The following is a 19353-nucleotide window of genomic DNA, read 5'->3' as shown; positions in this document are numbered from 1 at the left end:
TGTATTTATCACACAAGTCTGTCAGATTTTTTCATGGTTTGTAAATGTCTTCTTCAGAATGTTTGAATTTTTCTTAATACCAAGATCTTAACAGTGCTTGTCAAAATGTACCACCAAGTTCTGTAACAGCTAACATCTAATTAGTTCACTTACTATCAGTTTGAGAATAGCACCCCAAAAATTACCCAAAATTACTGTCTTTTAACAAGGTAGTAAAACAAATGGAGGAAAAAGAGAAAAAAAGGAAACAAAACCCAAGACATAAAACAAACACATAGCTTTACGACAAAGAAAATAAGCATATCTTTGTTTTTGAAACCTTTCTCTTCAAATTCCACTGAATCTGTTCCAACAAACAGTATTTTTGGGTTGGAGGTGGGTTTTTTTTGGTGTTATCTCTCAAGCCAATTCTTACACTACTTCTACAAAAATCAAGCCTGACTAGCTAGTTACACACAGAACAGACAAGTAGAACTCCTGTCCCCTTCATTCTTCCCTCTAACTAGTGGAGCGTAAGCACACAAATCAGAACACGTACAAGTGACCAGAGAACTGAAATCAAGTGATTCACCCTAATGAAATTATAGAACTGTGGGTGGGATGCTCAACCAACCACTGTGAAATCAGAAGTAATAATCAGGAAGCTTGAGTTTATTAAATTCATGCCTTTTTTTTGTCAGAATAAGACAGTCACAGCAGAGTCCAGTTCTACCTTTACTCGCTTTGTTTTCTCACAGAGGTATTTAATTAACTAAATAATTAGACTTACAGCAGCCTGATGTTATTAGATGGGTGACTTAAAATAGAGGCACTTGCCTATAGCCACATATTGCACGTTAAGAACAGAACAATGACATAATAGCAGGCAGACACAGATGCTGTGGATCCTAAATTATTCATGACCTATTCAACACAAAATCAAGTGGTCCTAGAAAATTAATTCTATAAGAATGGAATGCCATTTTTAAGACATCTCTATGAATTATTTGGTTCCCCTATAACAACATACACTCAGCAACTGAAAGTAATTAAGATGCAAAAATGGGGGGGGGGGAAGTGTTTGTACTGTTCCTAATTAGATAAGTATGCCAGATATCACAAAAGATGGCATTACTTCAGCAAAGAAAAAAAGAAACCCAAACATTCAACATCCTGAAGAGAATGAGAAAAACATTTAACATCAATTAATTTCAAACAATAATTGAGTATTTCAAGTAATGTTTTGTGCACTTGTAAGAATCATTTTGGATTTTGAAGTTAGTTGTACTCCAGAAATAATCTAATTGTAAAACCTAAACAGCAGTGCAGCTGTGTACTTTCAGACTCTCTCATTTCCATAAGCACTAGAGAAGCCTGGGTTTGCTCTTATGTTCATTTAGAAAACTAAGACTGAAAACTGTTCCACAGAATACGATTGCTATTATCACAGCCTGAGCTATCCGGACAAGCAATTTTTACCACTGAATAATAAGGAAAGTATTTTTAGAACAGCAGCAGCAGTTACAAACGCTGACAAACTCCATCTTCAGCATCATAAACGTCATTTGGATTCTCTTTGGGAAAGCTGCGGTTGCAAAACGGTAATAATTAGGCTTAATACAGTTCTAAGCCAAATTATGGCAGCTGTACATGCCACAACAAAGAGCATTTCTAAATACCAAGCACACACTTAATTCGACTACAACTGAGCTCCGAAATATTTGTGATTTACAGTAAATTACTCAGAACACTCAGTATCTCCCTGTGCTGCTCTTACCTTTCTTAGCAGCATCTGTTCTCCGTCTTGCTGGCGACACCAGATCCTTTACAATCTGTAGCACTTGAATCATTGCTCATTAGCAAGATCAGAGAGCCTAGATACTCCTCTAAAATTCCAACAGGTTTCATTACTACATGTTATTATGTGGCTGTCTTCAGTATGCTCGAGAGAAAGTGATGCAGGAGCAACTCATCTACCTCCCCACAAAGATTTCTGCCTGACGACTCTACAGGCTGGGGTGATGGATTTAAAGCGACTTCAGCACAAGGAGACAAAAAACTGCAAGCAGCCCAAACTGTATTTCTGTAAAACATTTTAAAATCATTTACTGCAGAGAACACATACGGATTTCTCTAAATAAAGTTTACAGGAAGCCTTCACACCAGAAAGTCACTAAAGAAAACCCCACTTGAAATGAATGCCGTCAGATGCAACGCACTCCCCTAGGCTGAGGATCTGAGCAGCACGTCTGCACCCTCTTTTAAAGTCTCTCCCCATTCACGATATTTCATGTAGTGCTTTAAGAGAGCAGCACAGAGCCAGCATCACACCTAACAACGGAATTAAAATTAAATCGAGCTCGCTAAACTCCAGGCACAAGCAAGCACCTGCTAAAGAGAGTCATTCGGCTCCTTTTCTCCCCCCCCCCCCCCCTTGAACAAACACCTCTGACATCCTCGTACGTGACGGGAATTTGTGCGCATCGGGAGGCGCTGAAAATCCTGGGAGGATTTCAGGCGTTCTTCTCCTTCCCACCACCAGAGGCCAAGAGAAGTGTTTCAGCTAAGGTACTGTCAGCACTTCTCTCAGGTAATTTCGAGCAGACAAACCGCAGTGTGTGCCCCCAACATCTTTAATGCCGTTTGGAAAAGGCACGAAGGCACTTGAGAAATGCCTTTACAAAGCTAACAAAAAGCATGGTGAGAAAGGGTGGTTTCTGTGGTCGCATGAAGTAACTGTCAGCGCTCTGAGCACTTCGGGGAACCAAATTCTTACACAGCACGGAGAGGTCTTGCCTACACAAAGACAGCAATTTAGGAGGCCAACTACGTTGTCCAAAACACATGACATCAAAACAAACCACAGGCCACCACCAAGGCACAGAAAGATGTATTCTCTGGCCTTTAGACCTTCTGTTCCTGTTGCTTAAATGTTAGACTGTGGGGGGGGAGAGGTCAGCTCTTTCCATTCCCAGCTGCTGATCACAAACACTCCCAACTTTCAGCCTGGCTGGCGTGTTTATGCACACGCGTGTCAGCCTTCCGAAACCCAGCCAGCATAGGCACGGCAAACAATGTCTGTTACATCGCTCTGTACGTCAGTCTCCTGCACAGCCTGCCCACCTTGCCAACTGCAAGGTCCTGCACCGGGGCTTCGGATAGTCTTTGCTAGCAATAGAGGCTGGGAAATGATGGATTGTGAGCAGCCCTGCAGAGGACATGGGGAGACTGGGAGATGGAAAGATGACCGTGAGTCACCAATGGGTTCTTACAGTTCAGGTGGCCACCTATATCCTGCTCTGCGTTAGAAGCAGCATGGCCAGCAGGTCAGGGGAAAGGATTCTACCCTGCTGTAGCGACACCCCACTGGAAGTACTGTGTCCAACTCCAGAGTCCTCAGCACAAGGAGGACATGAACGTTTTGGACCAAATCCAGAGGAAACCACAAAAATATCCCGAGGGCTGGCACACTAATGCTATGAAGAAAGGCTAAGAGATTTGGGGTTGTTCAACCCAAAGTAGAGAAGGCTCCAGGGAGACCTTGACTGTGGTCTTAAATGAACCTATAAGAAAGATAGGGACAGGCCTTTTAGCAGTTCAACCAGATAAAGGGTGATAGTTTTAAACTAACAAAGGGGAGATTCTGACCAGATCTAAGGAAGTTGTTGTTTTTTAATGGTGAAAGTGGTGAAACTCTGGAACAAGTTGCCCAGAGAGGCTGTAGAAGCCCCTGCCCTGGAAACATTCAAGATCAGTTTGGATGGGGCTCTGAGCAACCTGACCTAGTTGAAGATGTTCCCACTCACTGCAGGCAGAGGAGGGTGGACTAGATGACCTTTGAAAGGTCCCTTCCAGCTTGAATCAATGTACGATTAAACCACCTCTGCCAGAAGTAATAGCAACCTGAAGTACTATAGTATTTGGTGTGACAAAACAAATGCACACAGAATCATTCCCTCTGACAAGCTGTCCTATTTCTTCTCCCATTATGTAAATATTCCAGCATCCACTCAACAGGAAGAAGCTTGTAGACATACTGTGCAACTGTAATTTATCTATTCCTGAAAAAAGGATTCTTTAAACCTTTACAAATAGAACTCCCAACTCTTTGTATTAAGAATAATTTCTAACTTCTGTGCATAAACTTAAATTCCAGGTTTCACAAAAGTTACTTCAAATATAGAGATGAAAAGATACCATAAATAGATATTTCCTGAAGAACTGTAATTTCAAAACAAAGTTGTAGAAATAGAGAAGCCTGTTAAAGTCCTTTACCCAATAATCCAGTTCTCAAAATTCCTGCTGGAAGAACTTTCCCATCATTATCTTGCAATGATGTGTTCATTCTTTAAGTTGTGTTATCAAAACAACTTGTCTTCAAGTTTTTATCTTTAACTCAAAGGAACATCATTACTCATGGCTACAGCACATTGGAAATAGTCTTTGAAAAGCTGACTTCTGAGTTTATGGCTCACAGAGGAACAGAACTACCTCTACAGCACTAGTAAACTTCCCAATGGTCTATTTATAAATGCATTACGGATTCAAGGAAAAACAAAAGAAAAAGAGGAGTAAAATAGAATCAAATCTTCAATAACAGCATCCACCCAACCACCTAAAGAATGAATCTATCTTGCAAATCTTGAAGGTGACATTTAACTGCACCAGATGATCTCATTTCTATGGTAGGGCTCTCAAGTGCTAGAACAGGGAGAGGGTGGAGGACTAACAGAGCATAACTGCAGGGGAGAAGCAGACAAAGAAGACTGAAAGGACTAAGTGTGCTGTGTACTTGCTTTTTAGTCAAAATTACTTTGAAAAAAAAAAGTACTTCAGTACTTACAAATTAACTCCCAAGTAAGTGTTATGGCAATTTCCAATTGTAAAAAGGGTGACTCCTCCCATTCCTTCAAAACTATGTCTTGTCATGGTAACCAAGATGACCAACTGGATAAGGACAGTAGAAGATTTGGAAGTCTACTGGACTATACAGAGAGAATACAAAACCAGCACCTACTGAAGTCTGCAGAATAGCCATTAAAAGGCTTTATCCTTTCATCCTATGTCTCTCCCGGTATTTTAAACAGTTGAATCAGAATGGTTTTAGTTGGAAGGGATTTCAAAGATCATCCAGTGCCAAACACCTGCCATAGGCAGGGACACCTCCCACTAGAACAGGTTGCTCAAAGCCTCATCCAACCTGGCCTTGAACACCTCCAGGGAGGGAGCATCCACAGACTTCCTGGGCGACCTGCTCCAGTGTTTCACCACCCTCCGTGTAATATCTAGTCTAAATCTCCTCTCTTTCAGTTTAAACCCATTACTCCTTGTCCTGCTCTAAGCATTTAAGAGAGAAAGACAAGAACTTCAGGGCTAGAAATCATTTTCACAAACACCTGCCTGCATTGACATGAAATAATCTCCAACAATGTTATGCACAGCAGTTTCTCTCCCTTTGTTAAGAAAGTTTGTCATGTAGAAAGAAACTGATAAAAATCCCAGAGCTTTAAAATTAATTTAGGAAAATGTAAAACAAGTTTACTAAACATCCTGAATGCAATCTGAAGAAAGAAAATGGTGTAAATCTTAAGCAGGGCCATGGTATTCATGACAGCCTAACAGACAAGTCACTTAGACTCAATGGAAATATACAATAAGCTCTGTGGTTGCAATTTCTCTTTCCTCAAATCAATTTATACACCCATCAAGACAGTAACACTAAACTTGCTTTTAAAAAGTCACAATACCAAAGAGACTTAAAGAAACAAAACACACTGAACAAGCTAAATCATTTAACTTCATCTGTTATGCACAAGCAATAACTTGGTTATAGTTCACTCCTCTGCATCATGAAACCCAACTGATACCTCTATACAATCTGTCACCACAGCTGTCATCTCTTGGACTCTATCTCAAAAAAAAACACCAACTGTGGGCAAAGGTTATCCACTAAAAGTTCACAGCAATTCTGATACAGATACACAAGGTAAACAGAACAGAAACTAGGTGCCATATACCTAGTATAAATTTAAGTAGATTCTGATAAGGAGAACAATAGTTTCACAATTTTCTGCTAAGTATTTTTCACCTTTGACAGCCAGTTTTTTAAGCAAAATGTGATTGAAGATGTTCTTGCATTTTTCTTTTCTTCCTTCACTTTAAAATCATGGGGAATAAAGAAATCATGCACACATAGAATCATAGAATCAACCAGGTTGGAAGAGACCTCCAAGATCATCCAGTCCAACCTATCACCCAGCCCTATCCAGTCAACTAGACCATGGCACTAAGTGCCTCATCCAGTCTTTTCTTGAACACCCCCAGGGACGGTGCCTCCACCACCTCCCTGGGCAGCCCATTCCAATGGGAAATCACTCTCTCTGTGAAGAACTTCTTCCTAATATCCAGCCTATACCTACCCTGGCACAACTTGAGACTGTGTCCCCTTGTTCTATTGCTGGTTGCCTGGGAGAAGAGGCCAACCCCCACCTGGCTACAATGCCCCTTCAGGTAGTTGTAGACAGTAATAAGATCACCCCTGAGCCTCCTCTTCTCCAGGCTAAACAGGCCCAGCTCCCTCAACCTCTCCTCATAGGATTTGTGCTCCAGGCCCCTCACCAGCTTTGTTGCCCTTCTCTGGACATGTTCCAGCACCTCAACATCTTTCTTGAATTGAGGGGCCCAGAACTGGACACACGGTAGCAGCCTGATGAAAACCATTGATATGAGGAGCGGCTAACCACGGTGGGATCTTATGGATCACTGTGTGCAGCCCTTGACTTCTCCTAACCATAATAAAAAGAAAGACCTGCATCCTGATTAGTTGACTGTCATCACTCAAAATAAATATACTTCCACTAACATAATTATAATTAATTAGTCTTTGAAACAAGTTCTTTTTTCCTAGAGCATATTGCCCAGAGGTGACATATTTACCTTGGGTAGTATCTTTTGTGCTGTATGCTGACTGGGTATTTGTCAAATGACACTTGGAAAAGAAAATAACAAAACAAAAACCAGAATTGAAGTTTGATTAAACTTCATCTGTTCTCCTTCACTTCATGTAATTTGTTAATGGCATTCTGTCTAGGCTTGAAAATAAACAACATCTAGAACCTCCAGGGTAATCCCAAACAGCACTGCATCTAAAAATGGTTTTTGTGCCCTCATTTACAGAAAGAGAGGTGCAGAAGCTGCTAACAATAAAACCTAACAAAACAAAACCCCGAACAATACTCCCCTAACAAGCACACACAATAGAGAAGGAAAAAAAAAACCAAAACCACTAAAATAAATGCTTTGAGAGCATTCATTTAAAAGAATTCAAATGCACACATTTTGAGATGCAAAGTTATTGTGTCCATTCTTTTTCCATCCCTTGTGAACCTAAACTGACCAGAATTCAGGCTGCAGACAGATTGGCCCACCAAATCTCTGCAGAAACTTATGTGTAGATCTGTCTTGATAATCCTACCTTACACCCCTCACAGCCAGGATTATTTATATCCTTTTCCCTACTACACTCCCTGCTACACTCTAAGCATGGTTAAGACACCAAGCTTTCAGGCCAGACACACTCGAAGACATAACACGAAGGCCAGCAACATACCAGCCCAAAAGCCAGCCCTGTTGCTACCTGGCTCAATGGGAGTGGGATCAAGCCTGAAGTTTTACTGTTATCACCAAGGGAGTGGGATCAAGCCTGGAGTCTTGCTGTTATCACTTAGAAAGCATATAAATATGCATACACAAAACACTCCTTCTGGTATCTCTTCAGTTCTGTGAAAGAGCAAAGTCTGACACTGCAAGCAGGAAACAGAGGTTTACAAGAGCGGGGGTCCATTTGCTCTTTGGACTCTCATTTCCACACCTGTGAAATACAGATGGCACTTCAGCATGGGACAAAGTCAGTAGGGTTGTTGGAAACAAGGGCTATAAACAGTTGAGTACTAGCAACAGTGAGGGCAGCTGTACTTAATGCCCTATCTCAATGTTTCCTTTGAAAACTGCTGTTTCAGAAACAGCAGAATTGCTTCATCTTCAAGCCTCCCATCTTAGCAAATGGGCTCAGAAAATAAAGCAAATTTTATTATCAGAAGGAACAATTATTTCATAACCAAGAGAAAAGTTTTCAACAATAGATCAGTATAAAGGACTAAGGAAATAAAAATAAGGTCAGGAAAAGATTCTTTAAATATCAAGTGGAAAGAACATTTGCATAGTGAGGTCAAAAAACCCTGCATATTTCTTACAATAAATACTAAATTCAGATAAAGTCTACCTAGCAGTGAGGTTCCCATAACACCTTAAGCATAAATAGAAACATTTAGGTTTATAATACTCCTCTCTGACTTTTCCTGTCACAGTTGGTCTTCAAATCAATACCTCAAAATAAATAGGCACTGACCTCCAAGATGGGCAATATATCATGATGCAATTTTTTTACTACAGGAGCTAGAAAGTAGGTTATCTATCCTTTCTCACTAATATTTTGAATTAATTCTCCCATCAATGAACTGAAGCTTACAGTTTCCATTAAGTTTTAAATAATCTACTGTAGCTGGAATAGGAGAATTCTAGAGTCTCAGATCAATAACTCACCCTCCCCATAAATCTCTGAAACTTCCAATTCTGATCCTCATTACTTTCTACAGATTACTCTTTGAGAGTAATGCACTGAAGGGAATTGTGGAAAATACAGAAGAAGAAAATCTAATGCTCACAAGAAATCATACATGGAATTCTGGTAGCCTTCACTGTGAAAATGTTTGCAGTAGTGGTAAGACTCTACTCACTATTCAAAGCATTCTTCTTTCACAGATAACTGCCTTTGGCTGTGCATTCTGCAAAGCATTCATAAAAGTAAATAAATAAATACCCTCTGAATGGTCCTACAGAGACAGTAAATGTCAGTAGCTGCTTAATTCAACAGAATTTGCATTAGTTTTGGAATACTTTGCTTTCTTCTACATTTTTGTTACACATTCCAAAGCATGAGAGTATGGCTGGTGCTTTTAAACAAACTGATGCAGACATATGTCCGTCCTTAAAAAGAAATCTTCTTGGGAGCAGAAGGAAGTATGATCTAGGGGCTGGAGAAGTAATAAATAATTTTAACAGAAAGCTATCTAAGTGAATGCTGATTAAAGCAGATGAAAGGCATTTGTTCACATGTTTGTAAGGCTCTTCTGCTTTCTACTTTAAACATCCAAGAAAAGCTACTCATTTAATTTAAGATGACGATGGATAACTTCAATAAATGGTTAATGAAATTAGTTCTGCCTGTTCCAGACAAAAACTTACGAATCAAAAGAAAATAAAGCTTTAAAACAGGGAAAGGGGAAGACAGGAGAATAGGGCTACACTCAGCAGACATTATTGCACAGTGAAAGAAACTACACGTTGCAAAATCCCATCACTGCACAATACTCCTACTGTTATCCTTCTTACTCAATTCACATTAGCTTTTATCCCTTAGCTCTTGCTACAACACACTCTGCAAGTGGATCTAGATTATAACAAGATAGATGGCAGCTTTCCCAGGGAGCCACAATGAAGACAAAGTAACTGCCCATGTAGATCAGTTTTATTACCCTCCTGATAACAGACATCAGACACTAATGGAGATGAGTATCAGAAGTTTCTGTTCAAATACATCTTGATATAAACCCCAAATTATGCATGTATGTATAGTTCATTTTTTACCTCCTAATAGATGTTTCATACCTAGCACCTTCACAAATAAAATAAAGGCACCACTTCATCTTCTGACAAACTTCACCATCAAATTTAGACATACCAGTGCATCTAAACTACACTGTTTAACAACAGTTTAAAGGGCCTTCAGTAACTCTTATACATTCCTTTTGACAAGCCTTCACTGATTAAATAACTTAGGCTATTAGGTGCAGAACTCCTTGGATCCAAGCAAATTACTTCAGTCTTTTGGGACTATGTGATTAGGATTAAGCAAGCAACATAGATGTTATGACAAAGAGTAACTACAGAGCCACAGATTATTATGGCTCTTCAAAATTAGCCTATTTCTTTCTCCTCTCTCGCACATCTATGCCCTTCAAAGGGCAAAAGGCCACTATAAAGACACACTAATAAATAAAGTCACACCTAGCACTAGCACACTACCAGCCTAAGTATTAGTAAGCAAAGAAGGCATCAAAACAAATAGAATTTTCCCCATTTTAACTCTGATTTTTTAAGAGGAGGAAGAATTTGTTAGTACAAGACCTCATTTCAGTAAACACACACACCCCACAGAATTTCTCAGTCACCCTCATATTGCAGTCAAAGTCTTTATACACTTTTAGCTGTAAACGATAATTAGAGACAAAAGTTCCATATCAGAAGTCTCAAAAAAAAAAACCCCAAACATTTCTGAAGTTATAATTATCACAACAGGAAAGTCAAAATATTTTTCCACACAACAAGCAGCCTTTCCTGCACATGCAGCATTCCAAATAGCATATGTAGCAATTTTACATTCCTGGATTTGAGTCATGGCTGTAGTATAAATCCAAAGCTATCTTAAGCTAAATGATAATTAAATATTCTGCCAACCCTAAGGATGCAGAAAAAAAGTCATTCTAGTTAAAAGACCTTTTTTCAATATTAAACAAAAAACCAAAATTATGATGTTTCAATACTGCAGTCAAACTCACTAATCTGGCAAAGGTGATAAATGTGTGTTCAGCAGAGAAAAAGATTGAAACTTGCTTTTTAACTCAGACCCTTACTTGGTTTTCCTGTTGAAAAGGTAAGTGAGATCAACAACTTCTTACCTCCTTGAAGAAAAGCTACGCAATTCTGTGTATCACTATTTGTTACCATGATTAAATCCTTTACTGTATGTGATATTTCTACGTAGATATTTGATCCAAGTAATAAAATGCAGCTGTACACAGCCACCAGGAAGACTATCAAACTTTTATTACTCCACTGCAAAATACACAATACTTTTATTAAGCCCATGTATTTGCAGGCTTAATTTGTATAGCCAGACCATAGACTATTTGCTTTCTCTCTCTGCAGTAACATTTTTCAAACAAGTCCTCTAGTACTCTGCAGTAGGCTAATCTAAGATTAAAGAAGTATCTGGTCCCACAAATGTAGTTTACCTACTGATGAAAACAACTGTTGAAGGGACACATGTGAGGGAAGAAAGAATTTAGCACTTAAATTACCAAAGAGTATTAGCCTGAAGGTCACATAGATCCACCCTCCTCTGAAAGAAATTGCACCTGGGTCTGCTTGCTTATTTGGGTTGTGTTCTAATGTAAGGCACTAAAACTGCTCACTTTCAGACTTCAATCTCCTGCTGTCCTCGGATATCCACTCAGAAAACACAGGCTTTCAAAACATATTTTAAACTAAAGTATTTCAAATATCCAAGCTCTACATTTGAATATAGCAGTCATGCTACCCATGACTACTTAATAACAGAGTTATATTTAAGTTACATGTATTCTAGCTACGTGTCTGGTTGTGGCTATCTTTATGGATTTTACTGCTTTGCCTCTGTATGAATGGATTTACTTAGTAGTGCACTGTAACTAGCAGGTCACACTTGCTTCATAACCAATCCTATTTCCCATAAAGTATACACACACCTTGGCTACTAAAATAGAGATTTCCTATTCCCTCATCAATGAAAAAAATGAGGGAAACACCTGGGCATCTTAGCAACACTGCCTGCAGATAAACTACACTAGCAACAGGTAGGAAGCAGCACAAGGAAACAGGCTTCTTTATTCTTCAAGATAATCAAACATCCACACAGAGAATGTCTTACCTATTAGCAGAGCCAAGACAGAGTAACTGAACATGCCCTAGTGAGACAGTCCAAATTTTGGCAGAGAGAAAGCTGTAGAATATAGAGAACAGTAAATATTCTGTCTGTAACTGTGGAGAATGTTGGCTGGATGGGCTGTGCCTGCACATTGCCTGCTCACGTTGAGCTTTTCATCAACCCACACCCCCAGGTCCTTTTCCGCAGGACTGCTCTCCAGCCATTTGCCAGCCAATCTGGATTTGTGCTTGGAACTGCACCAACCCAGGTGCAGGACCTTACACTTGGCCTTGTTGAATGTCATGAGGTTGGCCTGGGCACACCTCTCCAGCCTGTCCAGGTCCCTCTGGATGGCATCCCTGCCCTCTAGCAAGTCAACTGTGCCACATAGCTTGATGTCATCTGCAAACCTGCTGAGGGTGCACTCAATTCCTCTGTCCATGTTGCTGACAAAGATGTTACACAGCTCTAGACCCAGCACTGACCCCTGAGGGATACCACTTGGCACTGGTCTCCAGGTGGACATTGTGCTGTTGATCACCACTCTCTGCATGTGACCATCCAGCCTATTCCTTATCCAGCAGTGATCCACCCATCAAGTCCATGTTTTTCCAGTTGGTGACCAGGATGGCATGTGGGACAGAGTCAAATGCCTTCCTCAGGTCCAGGTAGATGATGTCAGCTGCCCTTCCCTTATGCACTGTTGCTGAGACTTCATCATAAAAAGCCACTATTTGCCCTTGTATGGCTACTGAATATGCAGCATTAAACAAAGCCATGAATTAAGAGTTAGCTCTCCAAAACAGAAGTTTCATTTAATGCCTGATGTATGTTTAAACAAAACAAAAACAAAAACACCAACACAAGAACAACAAACTTCTGAAAAGCCCTACAGGGAGTTTCACTTAAATACTATTAATTTTAGTTTGTTTTAATGCATGAAGAATAAACAAATATTGAAAGGTCACTAAAAGTGACTCCTTAGCCTTTGCTCTAAAAAAAGGCATACTACATCAAGTAAAAATTACAGCTATTTTTGTCTCTGCTTCTGCAATAGAAGAATACAGTGAGGCAAGGAAGCAGAGAGGAAACAAAAAGCAAAACTGACACTGTTCAGTTTGTACATAATCTTCTCAAGGCAAACTACAAACTTATGTTTTCCTCTCAAATCCTCCAAGATCAACCCCACAGTGGTCTTCAAACACTCTTACAGTAATTTGCTGTAATTGGGGCAGAGGTGAGGGAAGAATCTAAAAGGTTGTCAAGTTTTTACAGTCAGATATAAAGCGATGTGTAATGTAACTGCTCTGAAGCACACAAGGCAAGCAGGGTCTGTAAAACACCCTGGACACAAAATACAGCTGTAGCACAGAATCACTGATATGAACAAAGAGCTGTAGCTGATAAACATCACTTCCAAAAAAGTAAGTTTGAAGGAAGACATGGAATTAGAGTTAGGTCATTATAGCATTTGTACAACTTAAGAAATAGCATTACAAAATAAAACTCCCCATACAATGCTGTACAAAATTCTAACTAAGAAGACAGAGAACGAAGAGAAAGAAAAAGCTTCCTGCTGAATGCAACAGAACCCATTCTGTGAGAGACTTCTTTCCCTATGCCTCTAAAAATCCTAGGAAATCTGACCACTGCTCAAAAGAGCTCTCTCTGAGTGAGCTTTTCAGCACTCTACCGGGGATATCTACTAGAAAGATTTTTCAAAGAGCTTTTCAAGGGTAAAACAGAAAGCCTGCATTCAAGAATCCTCTCCTATGGCAAACCCAAGTGCTATATTAAAACAAAGAGCCCTTTTATTTTAGTGATCTATTAGATTAATGATTGCACCAGCCAAAACCACTGCAGATTCCACATTGCCATGTTGGCATGCCTTCCAATCCAGACAATAATTACACTACATGGAATAAAATAGAGGGAAGTAAGACAGGGGGGGAAAGGGAGAAAAAAAGGGAGAAAAGAAGAAGAAACCATAACATACCAGCTTCCCACACCAGCATGGAAGAAGAACTGCCCAGCCTCCTGTTCACTTTAGAAATTATGAGCAGGGTAGGTACAGACACAGCTACAGCCTTGAAAAAAAATTCCAGCACTATCTTGTCAGTTTCCCACAATTTTAAGAATTGAAATCTCCTAATTATAGGTGACTCTCTTGCAAGGAGACACTAAACAAACCTTATAATCAGCTGATTGATAGGCTGTCACCTAAGTGCAGCTACTCTGTTTATAGAAACATCTGCAACTATCCTTTAAACACTAGAAGGACATACTGCATACTTTAAATAAAGAAAACATCTTACATTTAAACAAACACAGAGCCAGTCACGAAGCCAGTAATCCTGGTGGGATTGCTTGCACAACCCCATTATTTATGGCAACAACCCCAAATATTTTCCATCCATGCTACAAATCAAAACTAGTTGCTTCCTAGCAAAAATTGGTTAAAGAATGTCAGAGTAGTTAAAATACAGTCATTTTAGCTTAAAATAACTACACATCTTGCAAGTCTGGTGCTTAGTTTGAATATGACCATAAATATAACAAAAAATAAGGCTGCAGCTCACTTGTTTTTCTTACATATTATAAAGTTACACTAATGAGTAGCAACAGCTTCACTTTTTCAACACAGTGGTGCATATTATTCAATCATTTGTATGAAAAGGGAGAGCATGACTCACAATAGGCAAAGAAAGTACTCTTGATACCTCACCTAACACTGTTGTTGAACAGTTCTTCACCCCATTTCTGATCCTTTATCTGATTCTTTCAATGTTTTGTGAATTCTGTAACTCAGTAAGAAATTATAATACCACTGGCAATCTTAGCCTCTAGAAAGCTGCTCCTGCAGACACCAGAACATTGTTATGTGTCTACATAGTGCCTTAAGCAAAGAGGGGTGCGTATGCCCAAACACAGCTCTTGCTTTTCATTTGTATTTTAGCTGTATCTGCATTTTTCCCATTGTGCAATGTACTTAAACACCACCATCAACTTATCACAGGATGAATAGGACTCCAGAAATATGAATTGCTTACATAGTGGTGGACACTTAATACTCATTCCAGAGAACAAGGTTACAGTGTTCTTGCTATTTACTCTGAGGCAAGAGTACCAAAGATCCATAATAAAGGCATTATTGTGCAACATGCTACCTAAAAAGAATGCAGAGATAGGCCCAAAGACAAAGATTTATCTAAAGAAAGAAAAAAACCTGCAACAGGAGACTATTATCATGCCAAAGGCAAGTACCTGTGTACACCAATTAGTCGTGGTAATTCATGGTAATTATTAATGGTCCTTACCAGCCACCATTCAAAACTGTGAGAGGTAGGCAAATTCAGAAAGATAATTGATACAGAGAATATAGAACCATTCTTTTTCTAGTTTAAGTATACGGTTTCTAACATAAATACTTACATAAAATATGTAATGTAACTATAACATATAATTATGTTTAAATTAGCATTATAAACAAACTTTTCTGCTTTGGATGCAGAGTTAGTGTGTCATAAAATAAAGAATGCAACATCATTTTTTGTTGCAAATATGAAGAAATAAAGTGCAAGGGTCTAAAATGGACATGCTCAGGGAGCAGTAAGTGTGTACATTAAAAAAGGCTGGTCCTCCAAAGCAGTGATGTTCCTGCTACTACTCTCCTGTCAGTTCAAATCTAAGAACAGTTTCCTGTTAGTGCCGACACTTTGGTTCCCAAATAGAAGTACCTTGAGTTAAATGTAGGTGCCATGCTGCACTAATTTTATTTACAGAAGCCACATCAATTCGACCATCGATTTAAACTCACACAGAGAAAGCTCAACTGAAGGAAGATAGCTTTGAAGGTCCCTTCACCAAAAAGAAACAAAGCAACGACCCAGCTTTTTGAATGTTCAATAAATGTATTTGAAATACATGCAAACAGTTTGGTTTATAAATTAGCTTTACTAAACATAAACCAATTTTAATGAAACAGTAAAGACTACGCAATACCTGTATGCTGACAAAGCCTTACAGAAAGTGAGGCCACTGAATTTGAAGATGTCACCTGGAAGCACAATGTCTGAATGTGAAAAATGCATTTTTGGTAGCTGTAACCTCCTGCAAAGCTTAAGAATGAAAGAAAATGTGACTTTGGTCTACAAAGAGTGAAGACTTACTTCTTTCAGTTTAAAAGTGACAGAACTAAACTAAAAATACTTGCTGTCTTCTTCAACCTAGAAATAAATTCTAAGTGGAAAGCCACAACCTACCTGTCCTACATATCCTGAGGTAATTAAAACCAAAATATTATGAGAAAAAAAATTAATCTGAATAATCTGTTCAAATATAGATGAATTTCAAAAAGCTTTGTGTTCTGACATATTTACATAGCTGTACTCCCAGCAAAAAAACAAGTCATAAGGTCCTAGGAGTTTCATCATTATGGAATTTATAAGAAGAAATCCAACATCATAAAATGTGAATCTTAAAGAAAGAAGTAGCTATCTCCTAACATGGCTCCATTTCATCAACGTGGTGCATTGCTTCACTGCATGTAAAGCATCTGGGGTTGTATTTTATTGCAACTTATGCATCCTCTATATTTAAAGGAGCACTGTAATTATAGCATTGGTCAGAAACTGGGTCACCAGAGATCTCATCAGCCCTCTGGAGATGCCTCTCCTCACTTAGTATGGAGGAAGCCTAAGATGACTACATTCCTAAACAACTTAGACTTCAAGTAAGAGAAGAACAGCAATACCACTGGACAGGACAGTCTCACTCATCGACCACTTATTCTCACCCCTGCACAACCATTTATGCAGCTATGCAGTAAACAGCTTGAAGAGCACACCCAATTAAAACCAACCTCACGAATGCTCCTGAAACAAGGAAGAATGCAGGAATTCAGACAGTGAAAGGATCCTGTTGGCAAGGGCAACATTTTAACTAGGTCATAAAATTTTAAAGAGCCAAAATTCAGCCTTGGCTCCTACAGTCCAGACGTTTCTAATGAAATTCAACTTTACTCAGAGCTTTTCCTCTAGTCCGTACAAGTTTCTGTAGCTTATTTTTCTGACTTAAAAAGTAGATTCAGAGGTCAGTTCCTCTCTCCAGCATGCTTGCTGACAGCGTGTGTCCTGCTCTCGCTTCAAGTGCACTACAGCAAAGACCCAGCCAGTTAATACAGTATTAATAGGAATGACTGAAGAAAACAGGTATGAGAAGTTAAGAGGACACAGAAGAATAACAGTGAAGCAAGACCAAGAACAGTAAACACTTCTCTTGGCTGCTAGGTTCAGAAGCCAAACAACTTTGAATACATGTATTTTTCGTGTTTCTTTCTCCCACTTAAAAAGTTACTATGCTACTGCTTCTGATCCAAGTGCTCATGTGTGTCACTGCAATTAAGTGCAGTGGTAAAAAAAAATCACCTAGTTTCAAAATAAAATAGAGGAAACATAAGACAAATGTTCACGTTATGAGTCAAAGCATTTTTATAAGGACATTAATATACAGCAACTTACTATTTTCACTATCATGTGGGTGTCATTCTTTTATAGATAGTCGAATTGCAGGGGGAGTTATTAGAATCACAGAATCAACCAGGATGGAAGAGACCTCCAAGATCAACCAGTCCAATCTAGCACCCAGCCCTATCCACTCATCTAGACCATGGCACCAAGTGCCTCATCCAGTCTTTGCTTGAACACCTCCAGGGACAGTAACTCCACCACCTCCCTGGGCAGCCCATTCCAAAGGCAAATCACTCTCTGGCAAGAACTTCCCCCGAACATCCAGCATATACTTCCCCCAGCACAACTTGAGACTGTGTTCTGTGTTCCCTTGTGCTGTTGCTGGTTGTCTGGGAGAAGAGACCAACCTCCACCTGCCTTCAACCTCCTAGTTGTAGACAGCAATGAGGTCACTCCTGAGCCTCCTCTTCATCAGGCTAAACATCCCCAGCTCCTTCAGCCTCTCCTCACAGGGCTGTGTTCCAAGCCTCTCACCAGCTTTGTCACCCTTCTCTGGACACATTCCAGCACCTCAATATCTCTCTTGAATTAAGGAGCCCAGAACTGGACACAATACTCAAGTTATTGTTAGTTAACTCTTTAAATGTTTTAAACATATCCCAAATCTTTAAACTAACCCCTTTCAACTCTCCCCTATTTTTCACAGTTCTTTAGCATTCACATCTTCAGCTTTTCATAAAGAATCACTATTTCAAATTTCAGTAAAGATCATTTAGGAGATTGTAGCTTTTCTTTATTTCCTCACATCACAATACTTAGAAAGATTAGATGATAGTGTTGGGAAATCAGAACAATTATTTAAAGGAAATATTTCAGATACTCTACCTCCAAACTTGCATTTTATGAATGGGTTTTCAGGTTTTGTGGTTGAAAACTAAAGACACACTTATTATGTTACATGCTAATCTGATGGCTTTCAGCTATTCATTGTTATAGTTCACTACAGAGGTATTCTGCCTTCCTTCTAAGCTTCCCTTTCAAAGTATTCTAGTTTATGTATAAATCAGAACTTAAGTCTTCTTCACTGCTTTCTGTCTCAGCTCATTGCAAAGAACTGGTGACTAAAAAGCCTTTTAGATTGTATCAGTCAGCTCTGTTATTTGCAACACATTGCCCCAAAACACACAAAAGGCAGAGCTACCTCACACTTTGTAGTGTAAACCACCAGAAACTGTCCATTTCTCAGGATTTATTTTATGAACAGTCTGACCTGGTCCTCAATTCACTGCAAATTCATTCTGGCAAAAAAAGAGGAGACAGGAAGTGAAGGGTAAAAAATGAGCCAGCCCTCACAAGACAAACTTTTCCTACCCTGGGAAGCTTTATTTTAACTCTCAAGTTTATTGCTCTTGAGCAGAGAAATGAACAGCCAAAACTATTACTTTACACACATGACCAGAACTCAAAAGTAAGGGAGTTTTTCATTTGTTTTAAGAATTGACAAAACCCAAAAGCACCTCTGAATACAAGCTAGAAAGCCAGCTATAATGAGAGGTCAAGACAACTAACCAACCATCAGACAGGGTAAGTCTTTAATCACACCACTGAGGTTTTGATTTCAACTGGTGAAGCAAGAAGCTTCCCACCTCCTTACCAGGCCACACTGACCAATTTCAAGGTACAAGATTATATTACATAGCATCTCTTCAAACACACAAGAAGCACTCCTATCCTCAGTCAGTCACAAAAAACACTAGGGATAATACTGAAGTATGAAGAATAGCAGGTTAACTTCCCGACTGTGTGCACTGTTGAGTTTTAGGGTGTGGGAAACAAAAGTAAAAGCAGAAAGACAAAGCCAGGAAAGAATTACTCTGTACAATTCATTATGGCAGCATAATAATAAAAAGCTGACAAAACATCCTATACATTTGAAGAGAAAAAAAAAAAGTCAGCAGCTTTTCACAACAATATTTAGTTTAGTTGTTTGCAACCTGAGATCACTGCAGCAACTCAAGTAAGTTCACTCTACTAACCTTTCTTCAAAGGAGAAAGCACAGAAAAACTCCCAAACATGAAGAGCACACTTCACACTCATGAGAA

At 39.2% G+C, this 19353-nt stretch overlaps 1 protein-coding gene across 8 annotated transcripts in view; it reads right to left on the bottom strand.

Moving 5' to 3' along the window:
* USP6NL (USP6 N-terminal like) overlaps nucleotides 1-19353 on the bottom strand; it is a 155793-nt gene that overhangs the window by 127226 nt on the left and 9214 nt on the right. Inside the window, exon 1 of one of the 8 annotated variants that reach the window (XM_064142660.1) lies at nucleotides 1757-1908. The exons of the other annotated variants lie outside the window; for them this stretch is intronic. Coding sequence (XP_063998730.1) covers nucleotides 1757-1829 — 73 coding nt within the window. The 5' untranslated portion in view covers nucleotides 1830-1908. Of the gene's footprint in view, nucleotides 1-1756; nucleotides 1909-19353 lie in introns of those variants that run through there. 8 annotated transcript variants of the gene reach the window in all.

This window comes from Pogoniulus pusillus, chromosome 4 (assembly GCF_015220805.1).
Source record: "Pogoniulus pusillus isolate bPogPus1 chromosome 4, bPogPus1.pri, whole genome shotgun sequence".
In the NCBI taxonomy this organism is placed as follows: domain Eukaryota; kingdom Metazoa; phylum Chordata; class Aves; order Piciformes; family Lybiidae; genus Pogoniulus; species Pogoniulus pusillus.
The sequence above is the reverse complement of the archived record's forward strand: the minus strand, read 5'-3'. Positions and strand labels throughout refer to the sequence as shown.